The following is a 23295-nucleotide window of genomic DNA, read 5'->3' on the forward strand; positions in this document are numbered from 1 at the left end:
CGGGGTTGCCCTCTTTATCGCTCCTGCTATCTTTCTGGTTTCTCTAACTGAAAGAGTTGAGGTTGTGACAGCGGGAACCCCACCTGGCAAACAGAAGCATCCACCTGGTAGGCCACTTGAACCCTGCCTGGAAAAAGTCTCACACACACACACACACACATGAGAAATGTTTTTGAACGAGGTCTGAGCGCAACTGAAACGAATCGTGAACAGATGCAGATCTGCAGGCATGATTTGAGCCGAGATAAAGTGCTGCCATCGCAGTGGTCTGCGATCTTCCAATGCTCATTTTCACTGCTCTGCTATTGCTTAGCAACAAAGAGGCCAAGTCACAGAAACTGCTTTAAGCTGATTTCACAAATCAAGGGACGGAGAATAAGACAAAGTGTGCAATAAACACTTATTTTCCAGTGTCAGTGTATAAAACATTTATTTGATTACTTATTGTTCGAGACCAAAGTAGAAACTCAGCGTTCATCCATAAATTGTCATTATTTACTCAAGCTTATGATGTTCAGTGCTGTTATTTTTCTGTGGACCTCGAAAAGGAAAATGCGGTTCATGCTCGAAAACCCTCCAATGTGGCTGAATTACAACAATTCTGCCAAGATGAGTGGGCCAAAATTCATCCACAGCGCTGTAACAGACTCATTACAAGTTATGGCAAACGCTTGATTGCAGTTGTTGCTGCTAAGGGTGGCCCAACCAGTTATTAGGTTTAGGGGGCAAGCACTTTTTCACACAGGCCCATGTGGGTTTGGATTTTGTTTTCCCTTCATAATAAAAAACTTCATTCAAAAACTGCATGTTGTGTTTACTTGTATTATCTTTGATTAATATTTAAATTTGTTTGATGATCTGAAACATTAAAGTGTGACAAACATGCAAAAAAATAAAAAATATCAGGAAGGGGGCCAACACTTTTTCACACCACTGTATATATAGAAAACACACACACACACAACACTTAATTCAAACGTAATTATACATTTATTAGTAAATTAGTATTAGTAAATATGATATTTTATTTCTTCCTCATATATATATATACTGTATATATCTGATATCTGATCTTTTTTTCCTTTTCTTTTTTTCTCAGTGTAAGACCAAATATGACACTAACTGGAGGTCAACAGCCTCAATATTTGAATTGAGATATGCATAATAAGCTGCATGGATCATTTGATTTGTGGGTGAATATTAGCCATTTTAGCAAACATCAATATTTTATAGAAAAACAGCATCATACGGGTTTGGAAATGCATGAAGATGAGCAAATAATATTTTGACTAATAAGGAAAAGATAAATCTTTATAAAGATGACATTTCTGTGAAAATCGATGGAATCACATGCTGAGAATGAAGACTGAATGCAGCTATTTTTGAAACCCTAAAACCGTAAACTTCAGTAACAGCTTAAAAAAGCTTCTCTGTCGGCTATATATTTTGACAATCATGTTAACTTTTAAAATCAGTTAAGCTCTTTAAAGTGCACTGAAAAGGTCTCTTGTGTCTCGATTCAACCCCTCTGTCCACCAATTACTTACTGTGACAGAAGCAGACATTAAAAATGCATGGCCGCAGAGACAGAGGACACTTTAAATATGCACACTTTAGCTCTGTTCTGAAACCTAGCGAGTTACCTTACTTTCAGCTACAAACAGCTGCCTTCTGATGGAACATCCTAACAGTCACAGCATCTCATACGTGAATGATTTGAAATGCTCTACATAGCAACTCACAGATAACGTTTTGGACTACAGACGTGATTGATTTGTCAAAGTTCCTTTCAAGGAAAGTCTGTTCACTCGGCGGCCATATTTGCATCACCTCCTGGCAGCTATTTTGGGCATCCAAGGCCAAATTATACAGTGCCCTCCACTAGTACAGGCACCCTGTGAAAATAAATCTGCATTGTTTACCCTTTTTATCTTTCATTAAAAAATTTCACAAAATTCCAACCTTTCATTGAAGTAAAACAATTGAAAGTGGGGGGGAAATCTCACTGTGAAATAAATGCTTTCTCTAGTTCATGTTGGCCACAATTATTGGCACCCAATTACTGCAATACTCTCAATACCACGACTGAGGTGCCCTTGAGCAAGCTCCGAGTATGGGTCACCATACTTGGCAGTATGTCACTTCACTTCACTTCAACGTCCTTTTCCCAGGGTAACAGCTCTGAGTTTTCTCCTATAATGCCTGAAGAGTTTGGAGAACGCCTGATAAGAGATCAGAGACCATTCCTTCATCCAGAATCTCTCCAGATCTTTCAGATTCACAGCTCCATGTTAGTACTTCTTCTCTTCAGTTCACCCCACTCATTTTCTGTAGGGGTCAGGTCAGAGGAACGGCCATGGTAAAAGATTAATTTTGTGCTTGTTTTGATGTTTGTTTTGGATTGTTGTCCTGGTGGAAGATCCAAACAAGGGCCCATTATAAGATTTCTTACAGAGGCAGTCTTTTTTATCTGTTGGTAATTGATAGAATCCATGATGCCATGCATCTAAACAAGATGTTCAGGACCTCTGGCAGAAAAACAGGCCCACAACATTAAAGATCCAGCAGTACATTTAACCGTGGACATTGGGTACTTTTTTATCCCTGTTTGTACTAAACTCATCTGGTGGGTTTGCTGCCAAAAAGCTATTTTTTCAGTTTCATCTGACCATAGAAGCCAGTGCCATTTGAAGTTCCAGTTGTGTCTGACAACTGAATTTGCTGGGGTTTGTTTTTGGATGAGTAAGGAGAATTTTCCTTGAAACCCTCCCGAACAACATGTGGGGATGTAGGGGATGTTTTATATATATATATATATATATATATATATATTAGGTTTCTGACCCCAAGACTCAACTAATCTATACAATTCTCCAGCTGTGATCCTTGGAGAGTCTTTGGCTACTCAAACTCTCCTCCTCACCGTGCATTAGGACGATATAGACACGTCCTCTTCCAGGCAGATTTTTAACATGTTTAGTTGATTGGAACCTCTTAATTATTACCCTGATGGTGGAAATGGGTATTTTCAATGCTTTAACTCTTTTCTTGCAGCCACTTTCTATTTTGTGATGCTCAACAATCTTGTTCTGCACATCAGAACTATATTCTTTGGTTTTACTCCTTGTGATGGATGATTAAGGGAATTTGGCCTTTGTGTTCCTCATATTTATAATCCTGTGGAACAGAAAGTCATGGCTGGACAATTTCATGCTTCTAGTCACCCTGGTGTGCTAAAAATTTAAATATGCGTGGGAATATATTTCTGAGATATTTTACTCATAAGAATTTCTAGGGGTGCCAATAATTGTGGCCAACATTCATTGGAGAAAAACATTTATTTAATCATGAGATTTTCTCTCCACTTTCAATTGTTTTACTTCAATGATAGGTTAGAATTGTTTTGTGTGAAATATCAAATTTATTTTCACAGCTGCCTTTGCTCATATTTATCAAGAGTGCCATATTAGTGGAGGGCATTGTGTATATATATATATATATATATATATATATATATATATATATATATACACATACACACACACACTCACCGGCCACTTTATTAGGTAAACCTGTTCAATCGCTAACACAAATTGCTAATCAGCCAATCACATGGCAGAAATTCAATGCATTTATGCATCTAGATGTGGTGAAGACGACTTGCTGAAGTTCTTTGCCAAATCTAGGGTTCACAGAGAATGGTCCGAAAAAAAGAAAATATCCAGTGAGCGGCAGTTGTGTGGACGAAAATGCCTTGTTGATGTCAGAGGTCAGAGGAGACTGGTTAGAGATGATAGAAAGGCAACAGTAACTCAAATAAGCACTCGTTACAATCAAGGTATGCAGAATACCATCTCTGAATGCACAACACGTCGAACCCTTAAGCAGATGGGCTATAGCAGCAGAAGACCACACCGGGTGCCGCTCCTGTCAGATAAGAACAGGAAACAGAGGCTACAATTCGCGCAGGCTCACCAAAATTGGACAATAGAAGATTGGAAAAACGTTGCCTGGTCTGATGAGTCTGGTGAGAATGGTGAGGAGAGACCCCCCACATGATTGTAAAGCGCTTTGGGTGTACAGCAATACACAATAAAGCGCTATATAAATGCATCATTCATTCATTCATTTCTGCTGCGACATTCAGATGGTAGGGTCAGAATTTGGCATAAAGAACATGAAAGCATGGATCCATCCTGCCTTGTCTCAATGGTTCAGGCTGCTGCTGGTGGTGTAATGGTGTGGGGGATATTTTCTTGGCACACTTTGGGCCCCTTAGTACCAATTGATCATCGTTTAAACGCCACAGCCTACCTGAGTATTGTTGCTGACCATGTCCATCCCTTTATGACTACAGTGTACCCATCTTCTGATGGCTACTTCCAACAGGGTAATGCACCGTCACAAAGCTCAAATCATCTCAGACTGGTTTCTTGATCATGACAATGAGTTCACTTTACTCAAATGGCCTCCACAGTCACCAGATCTCAATCCAATAGAGCACCTTTGGGATGTGGTGGAACGGGAGATTCGCATCATGGATGTGCAGCCGACTAATCTGCAGCAACTGCGTGATGTTATCATGTCAATATGGACCAAACTCTCTGAGGAATGTTTCCAACACCTTGTTGAATCTATGCCACGAAGAATTAAGGCAGTTCTGAAGGCAAAAGGGGGTTTCAACCCGGTACTAGCAAGGTGTACCTAATAATGTGGCCGGTGAATGTATATATATATATAAAATTGGAAACTATTTGCCAAATATTAGCCAATATCACAGGGCAACTTTTTTTATCTTTAAAATAATAATTTTATAGAGGCTGCATTTTACATTTTAAATTAAAAAAAATGTTGTATATAATTTAAATATATTTATAAAAACAATGATAAATCAAATATTAATAATGAAAATTATTAATATTTACATATGTAACGTAATAAACAATCGGCAGATTAAGAGATTAACTTGTGAGCACAAAACACAAGATACAACTCTTTTCAATGTAAATAAGATTTTATTTATATAAACCTAAGACATAAACTAATCTAACACATGAACACAAGCATTCACACATTGCAGAAAGAGAGAAAGTGAGGAAAGGATGAGTTTAAGAGAATGAAAATGTGAAATCCCAAGTTTACAGCAATATGTTCAATTGCATAGCACCTCTTTTTCTTTCTTTTTTCTTCGGAAACTCTGGGTCACATAGTACAAAGAAAAAAAGACAAAAAAGCGGAAAATGAAAGTAAGGCTGATGAAAATGTGAAGAAACATGCTGGGAAATAGCTAGAAAACTCCTTTACGGTACGCATGGACAATCTCTGAGATGTCAAAATAAACGATCAAGTCAAGAAAAGGGGGGGGGGGGGGGGGGGTTCTTTTGAAAGACCACCATGTTTTGGCCTTTTATTCAGATTATGAGGTTTTTACAGAGAACAGAAAAAACGTCCCAGAGGGTTTTGTTCCAATGAATAAAACACAGTAAGACAGAACGAGAAATTAATTACTTTTCCAAGTATGTAAGAAAAAGAGTTAAGCCACAGGTCACCAATTTGAGCTGTTGAGTCAGAAAATGAATACTATATTTTACCCCTTAGTACCAAGCCTAGCTAGTTGTAAAATAATAACAACATTACTAATCATAAAGACATTTGACTTGGACTACAAGACAAATACGCATCATTTGGTTTGTTTATGCAAACTAAAGTACTTTTAAAGTCAAAATAAAATTAAAATAGACTATTTAATTTCTATAAAGGATTCTTCAAAGTAATTATGTCTTCTCTCAGAAGTCACTTTATAAAAGAAATATAGGTTGTAGACACCGTTTCATGCTTATTTCTGGTATCTAGTTTGGTCCTACTCATTTAACTGTCAGTAAAATTTAAAACTGGACTGAGTATATTAACTTATTTAATTGTGTCTTTGACAACAGAGACACTACCATATTTTATTGAGCAGTACAGATGCTACAAACTGCAGAATTATCACTCAAAACAACCAATCTGTTTTCCCTCTAGTTCTTTGGCGAAATAAAAACCTTTCTATCATTTACTCTGTAAAATCAGTTTTTAAAAAGCATTTGCCAGAGTTACATTCGTTTACAGCTCAAGATGGTCTGCCGTTCTGTTCCTGGATGGCATATTTGCGAGACAGCACAACGTTATCGTAATCAAAGTTCTCATCCAGATGGAAAGAAACAACCTCCTCGCTTTCATCCTAGAATGACAAAAAAAGTTAATGAAGGATTTTACAGTCTCTGTGAAATGCTACAGAAAATATCTCAGTCCCTGAGTTACTTCCCAAGCTTGACTGCTCTCAGAGAGACACATTGGTGTGTGTGTGTACCTGGTTCTCAGCTGCACTGGGAGTGTGTGTCCTCTGGTCTGTGAAAGCAGAGGAGATCTCCAGCAGAGTGTGGTGACAGAGAGATGAAGAGGAGACAGCTATCAGATCTTCTTCAATCTCACCTGGTAGCGCACATGTGCCTGACAACACACAACAACATTCATTTACAAACTGTTTCTTCTTTTACAGTGAATGTGTATAAATAATTTTATCTGACACTCTCATTATTATCTTTGGTAGTGTTTATGTATTCATCTGTTGATTTGGTATTATACTGATCTAATGTATATTTAAATGTGCTCATTTTTTATTCTTTAAGTTTCATTTGTTAAGTCTTACTGTGTTGATGCATGTTTTATAAACTGTAAACAACTATGATTGTTATTTGTGATCAATTTTAGGTTGCCACCTTAAAGTCTGACAAGAGGCAACAGATGAAAATTTGTCTATTTGTCTAACTCTGGCTTATTGTTCTTGACTTTTGATTAATGAGCACTATCTCTTTTAAATAACACAAAAGAAGATATTTTGAAGAATGTCTGTGTTGCAGGTTCCTTTATAATGAAAGTGGATGATTGTCAAGCTCCAATTATAACACAAAAATATGACTTTAGATAATATTCTGTGTCTTCTGAAGCCATTCTGTAATTTTTTGTGAGAAAAAGAAAATTCTAGTTATTTTTTGTAAGTTGTAAAGTAAAAACATTTGCAAAAATACATAAATGAGACTTTTGTGTATGCACAAAAAACTTTTTATGTTAGCTGTTTCTTGTGAGCAAGTGAAAGTGTCCGCATAGGCGAAGATTTAGGAGAATAATTACTAAACCAGACCATCCAGAATTAATTGAAATTAGGAAAATTAAATACATTTCTGTGTAATTATATGTCATTTTTGTTCAAAGTGTGGTGGGCAATTTAGTTTTTTTTTAGTTTAGATCTTTTGAGTTCTACAGAGAAATAAAGTTTAAAACAACATCAAAATAAGTACATTTTGAGTGAACTTACATTTTATGTCATGAAAGGAAGGACTGATGTGCTAATAAGCTGTTTACATCCTGTCTCTCAGTGGATTTTTGCAGTAGTTTATGTGTATGTGAGAGAAAGACATCAGGCCTGGCAAGAGCTCAGCTGATGCTGATCTTAATTAAACAGCTAATTACTGGCACAGTGAAAGTCATAGTCTCAGCTGCTGGGTGAGGACCAGGCATCTGAGGGTGTAGTGTGCATTTCTGCATGTTTGTTTGAGTGTATGCAAATACCGTATGTATGTGTGTGTGTGTGTGTGTGTGTGTGTATGAGAGAGAGAGAAAAGAATCCCCACACACCCACGGCCTTCAGAACAAGGTGATTTCAAAAACAAGACCATTACCCAGCTCACTAAAGAAACACAAGAAGAAGCTTCACGCCGCTAATGAATCTGAAGGCTGATGCTGTTATGCCGTGCCGTGAACCTCCCTGACCGGTGAGCAGAGGCGTGTTTCATTAAAACTGTAGCTTTTCTTGAACTTTGATCTGCTTTGACCAAAACCGCCTTCCCCTCAAACCACTTTAAGATTCATCTGGATGCCGATCACTGGTGTGTTGCTGAACCCTCAAGTAAAGGCAATTCTTAAAGGGATAGTTCACCCAAAAATAAAAATTCTGTCATTAATCACTCACCCTCATGTCGTTCCAAATCCGTAAGGCAGTAGGTGCGTTGTGGTACTCTTGTAAAAGTGAGAAGAGCAGAAATTGTTGAATAAAGTCATAATTTTAGTTTTCTTTATCCACAAAAAGTATTCTTGTCGCTTCATAACATTACGGTTGAACCACTGATGTCGCATGGACTATTTTAACGATGTCCTTACTACCTTTATTGGCCAGGAACGTGGTAGTTGCGTTGCTGTCTATGGAAGGACAGAGAGCTCTCGGATTTCATCAAAAATATCCTAATTTGTGTTCCCGAAGATGAACGAAGGTCTTACAGGTTTGGAACAACATGAGGGCGAGTAATTAATTACAGAATTTAAATTTTTGGGTGAACTATCCCTTGAATGGTAACATCTTAGGCTAAGTTACGGGCCTTGACATCAAGATTATTAGTTTTGAAAAATTCAGTGTTTCTTTATTTAATTTTGAATTTTGTTAAAACAAAAATGTTTTTGTTTCTTTTTCAATAGAATAAAATAGGTTTTATTTAGTGTTAGCACAACTTTACTTTTCATTCCTTATAACATAACACAAAATCCTCCAGTAGTGTGTCTCTAAACAACAAACAACTGTGGTGTTTAAGTCCTCAATGAATCAACGTTTTTAGTTTTTGAATTAATCTAATTAATGATTCACTCATTAAGCCATTTGTCTTCTTCCTGAATGAAGCAGCATCTCTGAACAAACTGATTCAGTTGACTGAATAACTGATTCACTCAAAAGACATGACAACATTGCCTGCCTTCAAGTTTATTTACTAAATGTGACGTACAAAAAAGCAAACAGTGATTGGTTGTTTTACATGTCCTTAATGCCCTCCTTCTGAATAAACTGTTCGTTTTTGACAGAATGCATCAATAATCAGGTTTGAGAGATTAATAGCTAAACCAGACAATACAGAATTAATTGAAATTATAAAACTGAAATTAATTTATCTGTAATTATATTTAGTTTTTGTTAAAAGTGTAGTGGACCATTTTATTTATTTTGTATTTTATTTTATGCAGTTTCTGATGTAACTTTTATTTAACTTTTTGAAGAAAAAAGAGCATTTTTTTTTTCTCTCTTTTTTTTTTTATTTTAGTTCAATTAGCAAACTTGCAGCACCAAATGATTGGAAAGTTGTTGTTTTTTTATTTAGCCTTTCAGCTATAATATTAGGTGTTTTCATTACATAAAACAATTATTTAAAAGAAAAAAATCTGTCAGATTTTCAAAAGTTATAACATCATACACCTGCCAACTCATGGCAAAGGATATTTTTACCATCCCCAACAAGCAGTGACATGATTATTCATGCTAATTAACTTCAAGCTCAGCATGCATCTCGTTGTTATTCAGTGGATACGACTGCCATTATAAACACGCCACCTAATGACTTTTACATACACCCTTTCCTCTGAATTAACACTCTAATCACAGACAAACACACCGAAAAACACGGAAGCCCTGCTCTGAACAGTAAGCCTCTCCAATCAAAAGAGGCTTTCATTCCTCCAACTATTTTATTTATTTTTGTATTAAACTGGTCATTGGAGTTTAAATGAGCTTCTCTGGCACCGACTCATTACAAGCCTGCACAGCAAGCATTAAGCCTTGCCAAGCGAGCCCCTGGCTCTAATGACGAGGGAGCGGTTTGGAATTTGCATGCATTGAATATGTGTAATAAATGGTAATATATTAAAATCAAGCTGTATGACAGCTCTAATTACAAAAAAGCGTGCACATGATATCTACTAAACCCTATTAAAGGTAAGGTGAGCCCATGCAATCCTTACATATGCACATGAAAAGAATATTTATGCCAGCATGCCTCACTATTCCCATTTTAAAATACATCCATACAGGTGATGCCAACATGTCAATGTGTATTATGTGAATTTTACATGAATTTTATATGAATTTGTGATAGATCCAATTCCATTTGAAGCTGTTGTCAAATATGAAAAAGATGGCAAGAATTGATGTGCTTTACATGAGAAAAGAATTTGTAAAAATGTAAATAAAGACTCCAAATGTGCATCTAGGCCACTGTAATCTGCATAAACTGTGTAAAGTATATGTATTTGTTACGTTTTATAGAATTAAACACCTGTAGTGTCAGCATTTTCCTCTTCATCCTCTGAATCTCCCAGATAATTATCAAACTGCCAAGAGGGGGAGAAAAGATATTATATGAACAGTTATTTTAGAATTACAATTGATTAGAATTAGCAAATTAGTGCACAACGGAAACATTGTTCTTCACAAAAATGTCATTCACAACTGATTTATACAATACAGTTAGATGTTAGCATTTTGCTAAGCTAACAACACTTCCCATAAAGTTTGATGTTAACATGTTTCTAAGCTATAACAACAGAATGATTCTAGCTTAGCATACTCTTGATCTTAAAAATGCATAGCACAGGTAAATATTACATAAAATAGTTTTTATTAACTTGAAATCCTGACTCAAGTAATTCCAACAGTTTAATGTTAGCTTAGCATGTCCTAATTAGCTTAACATTTCAAAACACAAAGCAATTAAGCAAAATAGTCCCATTTTATTAGATTGAAATCTTGACTCGATTTCAACAGTCTAATGTTAACACTAGTTTAGCATACTCCAAGTAGCTTATAAACACAAGAATATTGAGAAAAATATTATTTTTTATTAGATTGAAGTGTTGACTCAATTGATTCCAAGTTTAAAGTTAATGTTAACATAGCATACCCAAATTAGCTTAAAAATATATAGCACATTTTTTATTAGACTGAAGTCTTGATTGCAGAGTTTAACGTTAACTTCAGCTCAGTAATGTTAAGTAAAATAGTTCTTTTTTATTAAATTGAAGTCTTGACCCCAACGGTTTAACACTAGCTTAGCCTACTCGAATGAGCTTAAAAATACAATAGCATCATTCTTTTTTATTAGACTGAACTCAATCGATCCAAATAATGATGAGCTTATAAACACAATTATTAAGTAGGCTAACATTGTCTTTGTTTGGTTCTGAATGAATTAAAAGCATGTTTATAGGCATCTCAGATACATTTTTAGGCATCTCTAAAGAACTGTTTACCTTCACAGGTCTGTCTGGAATAGAGTTTGATGGGCCGCCCAGTCTTCCTCCAACACAACCGCCATCCAGCAGCACCTATACAAACACACAAACTCATAAACTCACCATCTCATTTCATTTAATGATGCTCTGAAATGACAGCAGCCATATGAATCGGTGTGATTTCAATCAAAACATTATAATCAATACAGCTGTTTGTCTCTCCTGGTGGCAGGGAGCTAAATAATGCAGAGGCTTTTTTTTAGCATTGACTAGCCTGGGATGTTAGCTGATGTGCTTTGCGTTATTGACAGTAACCGGTGCTGTGGCTCGCCAGAGCCCCACTGAGATCAATACACAAGCCAGTCGGGAATCTTAAGCACCGTTCACACAGACAGACAGATAAGCAAAACACACATCGCAATGAAGCCATTGAATACGCTGAGAGGAGAATTCAAAAAGTCTTGAGGAAGAAACACATCAAAAAGACAGAAGATACAATAAAAATTGAGAATATTTTTAGTATTCTGAGTGGTGCTCAAGACACAATGTTAAGTTGCTAAGGGTTTCCATGCCATTTTCAATGTGTTGCTACACTAGGTGTATGCATTCTGAAGAAAGTGGTGCTTTCGTATAACAAAGGTTGCAACCACAAAGCTAGGATGTTGTTGCCAGAGCTTTGCTATATGTTTCTACATGGTTCAACCGTTGGGTTACAAGTCCAACTCTCTAACCATTAGGTCACGACTGCCCCAAGTTTTTGTCAACAGTGGAATTACTGGGTCAGAGATTGCAGATTCTACCTGATCTAAAAATCCTTGGCATCCATCGAAAAAGCTCTGTGACAAGAGGCATATTAAAACACGTATAAACCAACTCAACAACAAAGGCTCATCGCCTTCCATTATCAGTTGCGCTCGTTCCTGTTGTGGGACCTCAATCTGGCAACCCGCATGTGTGTTGAGTCTGAGGAGGAGAGGGTGGGGGAAATGATTCTCTCAAATATAGCTGTCAATATTACATACTGCACCATTAACTCTACAAAAAAAAAAAAACACTTTAACTAGATTATACATGGTTGCCAGAGCATGTGGTTGCTAATAGGTTTTGAGTGAAATTCTAACTGGTTGTTATGGTTTATACGTGGATGTTTGGCCATTGCATTCAGAAGAATATTTGAGTTGCACTTAACCACACAAAAATCATCATAATTCTGGGTGGTTATGCATTGTTTCCAGAGTGCTGCTAAATGATTGCAATAAGGTTGCAAGTCAATTTTAACATTTTATGTGGTTGCTACAGTTGTTGCTAGGCCATTGATAAGAAAATGTTAGTGTTACTTACAAAATCTGTCACCCTGATTCTAGGTTGCAATGATTGTCAGAGTGTGGCTATATGGTTGCTAGAACATTCTTACGTACCTACTGGACCAAATCTCCATAATATTCTAGTCCCTTCATATGTCTTGGGTTTATGTAAGTCTATGAGATTTTTTCCCCACCTATTTTCACAAATGGTGCCTACCCCTAATCCTGAGTATAAGCAATTGTGATATTAGCCTTGGGAAACACCACTAAAAATGCAAGATGAAGGCGACGAAAAAAAGAGTCAAACATAAGAGGGACTTGTCTGTATGTGTGTGTGCATGCATGTGTGTGATAAACAGAGCAATGGTTAATGCAGAAGACTTTATCTTTGACTGGGGAGTGAAGGAGAGGTCTGTCTGAACCTCTCCCAGTAAAGACTGTCGATTCGAGCGGTTCGGAACTGCTGACCTCTTCCTGATCAGCAGTCGGTGAGCAGCGACTCGCCTGTCCCATCCTTCGGTATACGCTCCCCTCCATCTCTGTCACTTCATCCTCTCTTTGTCGCTCTCGGCTGCTGTCCATCTCTCTCTGGGACGAGTCTCCATGTCCTCTAGGAGCAGTCAATCGCGGATCCCTCACATTCTCTGCAATGGGATACGACAGTAAAGACCACAGGCGAAAGATCACAGACATATCAGAGAAAAGAGGATGTGTGTGGTGTTTAGTATGCTCACCTAGGGTCAAGTACGTGAAGGTGGACAGAAATTGCTCATATGTTTGCTCCGGGTTGTTGCAGAATTGCTCGAGAGCTTCAGTTATGGCTTGGTCATGGTCGTCCACAACTGAACCGTTAACTAAACCTGGCATCCTATCAAACCTATCCACAATCAGAAAGAAAGAGTTACAGAAACAAACAGAGTGAGAGATTTGCCTGGTTCAATGAACATTACACTATTAAGTGTACTTCGGTTTTTACGCATACGTGAGGGTTTGTGTACAGTGCGCAACACAAATTTCGTCACCAGAATAGTATGCACATACTGCACACACACCACCTGATTTTTGTAACTTGCACACGCAGGTCACATATGCGCACTGAATTGATTTTGCATTAATCAGTTGTTCCACAAGGTGGCAACACTGGCCCGGACCGTTGTTTAACAGTAGAAAACAAAACTAAAAAAAAAATGTAACAGCATCAAAATAGCAGAGACTGCAACACCAATAGATGGCTGCATTGACAAGCACTTGTGTGAGCCCTTACGAAAAATAACCATGGTTTTACTACAAATAAAACCAAAAACCATGATTACTAGTTAAATCATGGTAACCACAAATTAACCATGGCTTTGCTACACTAACCATAATTTAACCATGGTATTTGTAGTAAAACTGTGGTTATACAAATAGTAATCAATAGGCAAAAAAAGAAAAAAAATGGTTACCACACTATTACTACAGTAAAACAATTGTTAATTTTTGTAAGGGAGGGGTTTATGAGATGGCTGCAACTTTAGTTGAAAAGGGTACAAAATAATTTTTTTTAGTCATCATAACTTCTGGAGAAAAATAGAGCAGACCCTGGACAAAGATGAAGCTTTCTAGAGCGCGTGCGTTTGAGCACACTATCAAATGGAGTAGACACTTAAAGGCTACGTGTTTGGCTGCGCGTGTTCGCTTGCGTACGCATACAAAAATGAAGTATACTTTGGGCTTTACTGCCTACATAAAGCAAATTTAGTTTAAAAGAGATATTTGCATGCACCATGCAAACCCAGAGGGCCTGAACCAGACGAAACAAAGATGAAGTACTGGTATAAAAAAAACTTTTAAAAAAATGATGAAGAGGTCCTGCAAGGCTGCACTTTTTTACAGGTCACTTATCACCCGCGATATGCATTATAGCTGCATTAGCCCTGATTGGAATGAAATTATCATTTTGAAGTTCAGCTTAATTACAATCAATGACGGCTGGGAAGGGGGGTGGACAGTGATTGCCGTGACATTAACATATAATGAAGAATGGCGTGATGATCGTCAGAAACTCAGAGCTGTCACCGTGTCATTCATCACGAACACGCCCTAGGGAGAGCCGTCTTCAGGTGGCACAACATTAGCGGGAACAGAAACAGGTGCTACACTAGGGTTTAATTACTCTCCTCTATCAATAATACAGCGCAAATCCTTTCATGGCTTCAGGCCTCAGCTGTACTGCTGGCCCACCTCTTCCTTCTCTCTTGGAATACTATACTACTATTCCTGCAGTATGTACTCTATAGACTATGTACAATATGCACATTTTCTATATGTACAAAACAACCAGATTTTCCCTGAAATGCAGTACAGTATATGACCTTTGACTTGACCTTCCATTTCCAGTATGACAAATGAACTGGAAATAATATCAGTCATTTTATATCAACTTTTCTATACTTATCATAAAAACTGCCAAAGGTTAAAATGTGTATCACTGAATGCGTATGAATGAAAACTGAAAAAAGCTAACTCAAAATATTAATAAACACTGTAATAGCATAAATAATTCCAAAAAACACTGGTATTTTATACTATGCAGTACTCAAGTACTCTATTCAAAATATATCTCTACATTAATAGTGGTGCAACTAGTGATGTCTGATATGACAATAAATCCTTCTTTTGAACATGAATAAAAAAATAAAAATAAATCGCTTCAGTCCTAGCAGACTATAAGAACTACTGTATTCTGGAATAAAATTGTTAGTTGGATGAGACACTGCAATCAAAATGCAAAAAAATATTTGAAACAAAATGCTCCACGTGGACTTCTGGAAAGACTTTTGAGGGATGACTCAAATCGGTTAACTTTATTTTATTTTTAATTTTTTTTTGAAAAGGCATCTGCAACTTGTTTAACTTTCATAAGGTGATGCAAAAGGCACAAACTGATAGTGAATTTTCAAAAAAAAAAATGCCCAAGTAGCTATTTAGTTAGACTATAACCAATGTGGCCTGCGTGACATCAGCAGAAATGTACTTTTGTCAGGACAAACACTGTTTTCCTTCACAATTTGTGAAAAGAATGTGCATTGAGAAAGAAAAAGGGTACATTTTCATTTTATGTTAGCAATCTGAACGAACTGATTCGTTAAAATGAATCAGACACTACATAGTCTACTATCCACCTTATTTTTCCTTGAGAGTGAAAGTGGACATTTTTTTATTGAATCTGTGTGGCTTCCGGTGTCATAGCTATTCCAGCTATTTTTCGCTGTATAAAACAGCTCGTTTTGCTGCTTGATATTGCAAACTGGTGTTTCTTAGCATATTATTCTAATGCATTATTTTAATTATAAACACACTGGTTTGTAGCGCAAAACTTTTACCGTTTAACTACTGCACTTTGCGGCTAATGAATCGAAGTCTAGCACAGAAAACAGCTTGCTTCTGTGTTAAAAAAATAAGGTGGGCAAATCAGCTAAGTCGTCTGAAAGTAATACCTTCTTTCATTACAATCCAAGCATTTAAGTTTTGTTGTTTGTTGCGTTTCAGTCTCCCTCTCCATTTCCTTGCGCCTGTTTCATTGTGACAGAGCTGGCAAACATCTGCATTCATTCGCCGCCACCATATACAAATTCGTTTCAGGACTCAACAGGTTTATTTTACGGCGTCTGTAAGTGTGAACACCGGCATGTAAGTGCGCTTGAGCGGGAGAATAAAGCTCTCCAGTGCGCTTGGAAACACCGGAGGAATACTTTATTTTGTGTTGTGCCTCAGGGGAGTCACTGAGCCTCCTCTTCATGGCCCTGCTCTTCAGACACAGGTGCTCCGATGTTTGTGTTTTTCACTGTTCTTCCAGGCACTCGTGGTTACGTCTTTGTTTTGCGCTCTCACACACACACATCTTTTGGCCTCCAAAACAAACACACAAGTGCACGAGGGCTCGCACACAGCCCCCCGAAACACAAAAACATTATGCTAATAAGGCAGGCACAGCTGTTCCCTTCTTCTCTCTCTCTCTCTCTTTCTTTCTTTCAACAACAGTCGCCTAATTTCTCCCATTCCTTTAAAGAGCCACCAAGCAGAAACAGTTAATGCAAATATAAGCCTGCGGGAAATAAGGAGTATTTTTACAAATCCGAGCCACCCCTTCCTGCCAAAATTTGATGTGTGACTCACGCATTCGGTGTAATGAGAGTGAATCATTCTACTCCTCACCGAACCTGACGCCGCAGACCACTCAGATACACAGAGGAGACTATTTTAACAGCACATTACATACAGACGTGATACACTGTCACTGATGCATTACGAAGAGTGGGATTATGGTGTGGAATGCAGGTCATAAAAAATATATATATATACATATGTGGGACTGCACCATGGCCTAATCAGGCCAATGTGAAAGATCTGTGCAAAATAACACATTTAAAGTAGTGCTGTCAAATGATTAATCGTGATTAATCGCATCCTTTTTGTTTACATAATATATGAGTGTATACTGTGTATATTTTTATGTATATATAAATACAAACACATGCATGTATATATTTTAGAAAAATGTTATGTTTATATAATATAAAAAAATTATATAAATATACAAATGTATATACATGTAAATATTTTCAAAAATACATACTGTATGTGTGTGTATTTATATATATACATAATACATAAACATAGTACACACACATATATTATGTAAACAAAAACTTATTTTGTATGCGATTAATCGTTTGACAGCACTAATTTAAAGACATATTTTGATATTTAGTTATTTGAGTTATGTGAGTTTTAACTTAAATATGCTATCACGAAAATAGGAAATAAAATCATTTTAATAAGTATTTTATTGAGCACACAAATGTCTGCAAGCTCTGGAAAGAATCTGCTGTGTACAAACATCTGATACGTCTCCAAGATGTCAGATTCTTAAATCATAAACATCTTAAAGACATTTTCTGAACGTCTGTTTGACATCTGATACGAAACGTCCTATAGACGTATTGCAGATGAGCAAAAACTAAAAAAAAAATATATATATACATGTCTTGCAGATGTAAATACAGACGTCAAAGACGTCTCCGTGATGTATGTGTGCTATCAAAAAGGCTGCATTTACTTGATCAAAAATCCTGAAAAATCAGTAATATTGTAAAATATTGCAATTTAAAATAACTTTTCTATTTGAATATGTTTTAAAATGTAGAATGAAAAACTGAATTTTCAGCATCATTAGGCTACACCTGTCTTCAGTGTCACATGATCCTTCAGAAATCATTCTAATAGGCTGATTCGGTACTGAAGAAACATTTCTATTAATGTTGAAGCTGCCTAAACGACTATCGCCCTGTAGCCCTCACATCAGTGGTGATGAAGTGCTTTGAGAGACTGGTCAGAGACTTCATCATTGCATCACTACCAGACACACTGGATCCACTACAGTTTGCATACAGACATAACCGCTCCACGGAGGATGCCATCTCACACCTCCTCCACACCACAACAAGTCACCTGGACTGCAGAAAAGGGAATTATGTAAAAATGCTGTTTGTGGACTACAGTTCAGCGTTTAACACCATAATTCCCTCCACACTCACCTCCAAGTTGGAGGTCCTTGGTCTCAGCACATCCTTGTGCCAATGGATCTCCAGCTTCCTGAAGGACAGACAGCAAGCCGTACGGATGGGTAAACACACCTCATCCTCCATCACCCTAAGCACCGGAGCCCCTCAAGGTTGTGTTCTGAGCCCCCTGCTGTACTCACTGTACACTTATGACTGTGTGGCCACTTCCAACTCCACCACCATCATTAAGTTTGCTGATGACACTGTTGTGTTGGGCCTGATCTCAGACAACGACGAGACGGCCTACATACAGGAGATTAAGAACCTGGAGAGTTGGTGCCAGGTGAATAGTCTACACCTGAACATCAGCAAAACTAAGGAGCTGATAGTGGACTTCAGTACGAAGCAGGAGCGGTCATACCAGCCGATCACGATCAGCGGGACTCCAGTGGAGAGAGTGGACAGCTTCAGATACCTGGGTGTTCACATCACGCAGGACTTGACTTGGTCCTGTCATACCAGCACCCTGGTGAAGAAGGCCAGGCAGCGTCTGTACCATCTGAGACGCTTAAAGGACTTTAGACTTCCCTCTCGGGTGCTTAAGACTTTTTACACCTGCACCATCGAGAGCGTCCTGACGGGCAGCATCACTTCCTGGTTCGGGAACTGCACTATGCAGGACAGACGAGCCCTCCAGAGGGTGGTGCGTTCAGCGGAACGTACCATTCACACCGAGCTCCCTAACCTGCAGGACATCTACAGCAAGCGGTGCCTGACCAGGGCCAGGAAGATAGTGAAGGACCTCAGCCATCCCAACAATGGACTCTTTTCTCTGCTGCGTTCAGGGAGACGCTTCCGCTCCATGAAGGCGAACACAGAGAGAATGAGGAGGAGCTTCTTCCCGCAGGCCATTCGGAGTCTAAACCACTCTCCACTCTAATCACATCACCCCACACTTCCACTTTGCACATTTTTCAAGTACAATCTGCACTAATTTGTAGAAGGTTACGAAAGGATAAATGAGTGGGACTTACATACCATTTGTCTTTGTCTTTAGTATCCTTTTACTCACTTATACACTTTACTGCACTGCACAGCACACGGACACTTTATCACTGACATACACTTTACTTTTTATAGAATCTATATAGAATCATATTCTATTTTTTATTCTCATATCTATTTGTTATTTTATTTTATTGCTAGTTTATTCTGTATATATGTTTACTGTACTTTTTCTATTTGTATTTTTGTAAACTTGAGGTTTTTCTAATTTTGTTGGACAATTTGTTGGACAGTCGTACAATACATTTCACTACATGTCGTACTACGTATGTATATGTATGTGACAAATAAAATTTGAATTTGAATTTAATACCGGTATTTTTGTGGATTTTTTTTTTTTTTTTTTTTCAGAATTCCTTGATTGATATAAGGTTTATTTATATGCATTTATATGAAATAGAAAGCTTTTACTGTCTTTACTGCCACTTTAAATTAATTAAATGCATTATTGAACAATAAAAGTATTAATTTCTTAAAAACCTTCAAAATATAATTAATAATATTTATATTAATAGAACACGTTCCAATCAAACTACACTACGCATAGTGTCAGTGTTGTTAATTTGGGAAGAAAGACCATTCATACAAATTCTTGCATGACTGATCTAATATCTTACGAGATTTACTGGATTAATCTTTTAGGTGAATAAATCATCAGCTGGAAAACACCAATATGAAGTCCATATTAATACACAGACCAATGATGCACTGAGTTTGTGCTTGTTTTCATTCAAACATGTGTGCGTTGTGCTCAGACACCTGTTGTTAGCAGCAGTTACAGGCAGTTAACCTCAAGATGAGCCAGTCAACCTTCACAAACACTGAACCTCTTCCACTGTCACTAAGCCATTTGCTTTAATATCTCAAATAAAAGTTAGCCGCACCACACAGCTCTCAGTTTTCGGAGTGCATTGACCAAAAGGTAAGAAATATAAATGTTATTAGGATCAATATTCTAAGACTATGAATGAAATATTTAGAAAAGTATGTGATATTCTTGCTCCTTGTAGAAAATAAACTTTTTAAAAAAATCTAATATAATTATTATAAATGTAACTGTTATAGTGATTTAAAAAGCTTCTTATCTTTAGGCTATTTTTGTAGTCTAGCACTAACGTTAGTGGTGACAGCCAGAGCTTAGCCTACTTGTTTAACAAGATTTTTCTTGCGAATTTGATTATCTAAAGACACTAAAACAAATCTAAACAGTGTAAAAATGAGAAACGCTCATAGCTGTTAGAAGAAAATAAGAGAATAACATCGTTCAGAACTCATAGAAGCATCTCAGACGTACCGTTTAAACGTAGAACGAGAAATGCTAGTTTCGCACTGGATGCTGGGTAATGTAGTCGTTTTATAGCTAGATGAACAGGGTTCTCTAGAGAAACGGGTATGAGGAAAACTACAACAAGTTTCCTGTGGGAATGTTTCTATGTTATCAGGGAAACAGGGAAAGGGCTATATGGTTCCGCCTTTTTTTTTTTTTCTTTATTACTTTGATTAATTATGATAATAAAAGCTAATACAAATATTATCATACTAGGCTACTCTTAATAGTCCTAATTCAGTCACAAGCTCTGCAATTTACCTTGAATGTCTTGACAAAATGTTTATATTCTACAACTATTAAATTGAATAATAATTCATGTTTGTCATTTATATTTTACACAGTTCTCTGCAAAAAAGAAAAAAAAAAGATGTCCTTACAGCCTCTGACTGCTGTGAACTGTGCTGGCCTTGTGCAACCAGGCTTCTCCTTATTAGAGCTGGAGGGTGACATTTACCTCTTTGGTCAAAAGGGCTGGCCAAAACGCTCGTGTCCAACTGGGGTATTTGGTGTACGCATAAAAAACGGAGAACTTAAGCTGCGTGCCATTTCATTTTCAAACACCTCTTGTTATCTCCCTCCCCTCCGATGTCCTGCAATAGCTCATTTTGAGCCTCACGATGGCAGTCCTGAGTGCTACCTCATTCATGGAGGCCGAACACCCAACAATGAGCTGTCTTCAAGTCTCTACATGTTAAGTGTAGACAGCAGAGGATGTAATCGCAAAGTCACATTGTGCTGTCGAGAAAAAGAGCTGGTTGGAGATGTCCCTAGCGCTCGATACGGCCACACCCTTAGCGTGATCCATAGCCGAGGGAAAACCGCCTGCATTTTGTTTGGCGGCAGGTCCTACATGCCCCCCACCGAAAGGACCACGGAAAACTGGAACAGTGTGGTGGACTGTCCACCACAAGTCTTTCTTATTGACCTAGAGTTTGGTTGCTGTACTGCCCATACCCTCCCCGAGCTCACGGATGGCCAGTCGTTTCACGTAGCTCTTGCGAGAGAGGACTGTGTCTACTTCATGGGCGGTCACATCCTCAGCTCTGATTGCCGACCGCCTCGTTTGATCCGCCTACGTGTGGAGCTTCTCCTAGGAAGCCCTGTCCTCACCTGTACTGTTCTTCATGAAGGTCTCACCATTACCAGTGCCATAGTTGCTCCTGTTGGATATCATGAGTATATAGTTTTCGGCGGCTACCAATCTGAGACTCAGAAGCGCATGGAGTGCACATACATTGGCCTGGACGATGTCGGAGTCCACATGGAGCCTCGTGAACCTCCTCAGTGGACCAGTGAGGTAACCCACAGCCGTACTTGGTTTGGTGGCAGCCTGGGCAAAGGAAGTGCCTTGATTGCAATCCCCTCTGAAGGAAACCCAGCCCCACCAGATGCTTACCATTTCTATCAGGTGAGCTTCCAGAAGGAACAAGATGGAGAAGCATCAACTCAGGGATGCAGTCAGGAGTCCACTGATTTTGAGGATTCTGCACCTTTGGAAGACTCTGAGGAGCTCTACTTTGGCAGAGAACCTCATGAGCTGGAGTATAGCAGTGATGGAGAGGGTGACACCTACAATGAGGAAGACGAGGAGGATGAATCTCAGACAGGCTATTGGATCAAGTGCTGCCTCACCTGCCAGGTGGACCCCAACACCTGGGAGCCCTACTACTCTACTGAGCTCACCAGACCTGCCATGATCTTCTGCTCCAGAGGTGAAGGTGGACATTGGGTCCATGCCCAGTGCATGGAGCTCCCCGAAAGCCTTTTGCTTTGCCTCTCTCAAGACAACAGCAAGTACTTCTGCTTGGATCACAGAGGCCTGCCCAAGCAGGAGATGACTCCACCACGCCAGATGATGCCAGTGAAGAGAGTCCCAATGAAGATGACCCATCGCAAGGCTCCAGTTTCAATGAAAATGACCCCAGCTAAGAAGAGCTTTCTGCGAAGACTTTTTGACTGAAATGTTGTTGTGCTGTTCAGTTATATATCATAACTGTGTGTTTTAATTGTTTTATATTAACAGAAAATTGGAAGTGATTTTTTCATAGAAATGAATAACAGACATGCATTGTTAATTGAATGAATATGCTTACTGCAGTATAAGGAAACTAAAAGCATTTTTTTACAAATCTTGTTTTGTAACTGATGATTTATTTCTTCTTTAAAATGTGGGGTGAGCTTGTCGAGTGTTTTTTTCTGCTTAAATAAAGAGAAATAATTTTAATGGGAAAAAGTTTAACTGTGTTTTTAATTTATATATGTCTATACATACAAACACACACATTGTATTGTTATACACATTATAACATATTACAATAAATAAATAAATAAAATAGGACAAAACGTTCTCGATTGGATTTTTTGATTATTTATTTTTATTATTTCCCAAAAGGAAAGGAAGTCAAATGTCATTTTTTACAAAACATTTATACTCAATCTGTTAAAAAAAGACAAAGTATGAATACATGAATTACAACAATCACTGTAATGCTCTTGCAAAATGAAAGAAAAAAATAATGATGGGTCAAGAACATTACCAGTGCCTTTGTGCAAGTCTACAAAACCTTTTTCTTTTTTCTTTTTTTTTTTTTTTACAATTATAAATGCAATGCAGTGCAGTGTTTTATTTCAAATAAAAAAGAACAAAGCAATTTAAACACACTTTAAATTGTCACTTGAGATTATATGACAAATTAGCATTTCAAATTGTTGTATAATGTATCAAAGAAATCAAAAAATCAAAAAATCAATACACAAAGAAACCAGTAAAATCAATTCACAAAGAAATCGATCAACTGAAAAATAAAATAAAATGCATTTGTAAAGTGAATCACCAAAATCTTTAAATCTAGTAGTATTAAACAAAATAAGAGAAACATGATTAATAAATTGAGGTACAAGTTTAAGTGAATAGCCCACACATTTCTAAACTGTAACACATACAGTAGCAATAAAGAAATTCTAT

General features: G+C 37.6%; 2 protein-coding genes across 2 annotated transcripts; one reads left to right on the plus strand and one right to left on the minus strand.

The window, feature by feature from the left end:
* Window positions 1–4999: 4999 nt before the first annotated feature.
* Window positions 5000–20325, minus strand: LOC306866558 (intraflagellar transport-associated protein-like). Its single transcript, XM_079411820.1, has 7 exons — window positions 20295–20325; window positions 13124–13266; window positions 12858–13033; window positions 11104–11178; window positions 10131–10185; window positions 6350–6489; window positions 5000–6220 (listed from the first exon to the last, which is right to left on the minus strand). The coding sequence occupies exons 2-7, from the start codon at window positions 13254–13256 to the stop codon at window positions 6110–6112; spliced, it is 690 nt and encodes a 229-aa protein (XP_079267946.1). The 5' UTR covers window positions 13257–13266; window positions 20295–20325; the 3' UTR covers window positions 5000–6109.
* Window positions 19754–22644, plus strand: LOC306866557 (V(D)J recombination-activating protein 2). Its single transcript, XM_079411819.1, has 2 exons — window positions 19754–19922; window positions 20672–22644. Exon 2 carries the CDS (start codon window positions 20698–20700, stop codon window positions 22288–22290), a length of 1593 nt encoding a protein of 530 aa, XP_079267945.1. The 5' UTR covers window positions 19754–19922; window positions 20672–20697; the 3' UTR covers window positions 22291–22644.
* Window positions 22645–23295: the final 651 nt, after the last annotated feature.

This window comes from Barbus barbus (genome assembly GCF_936440315.1).
Source record: "Barbus barbus genome assembly, chromosome: 48".
Classification (NCBI taxonomy): domain Eukaryota; kingdom Metazoa; phylum Chordata; class Actinopteri; order Cypriniformes; family Cyprinidae; genus Barbus; species Barbus barbus.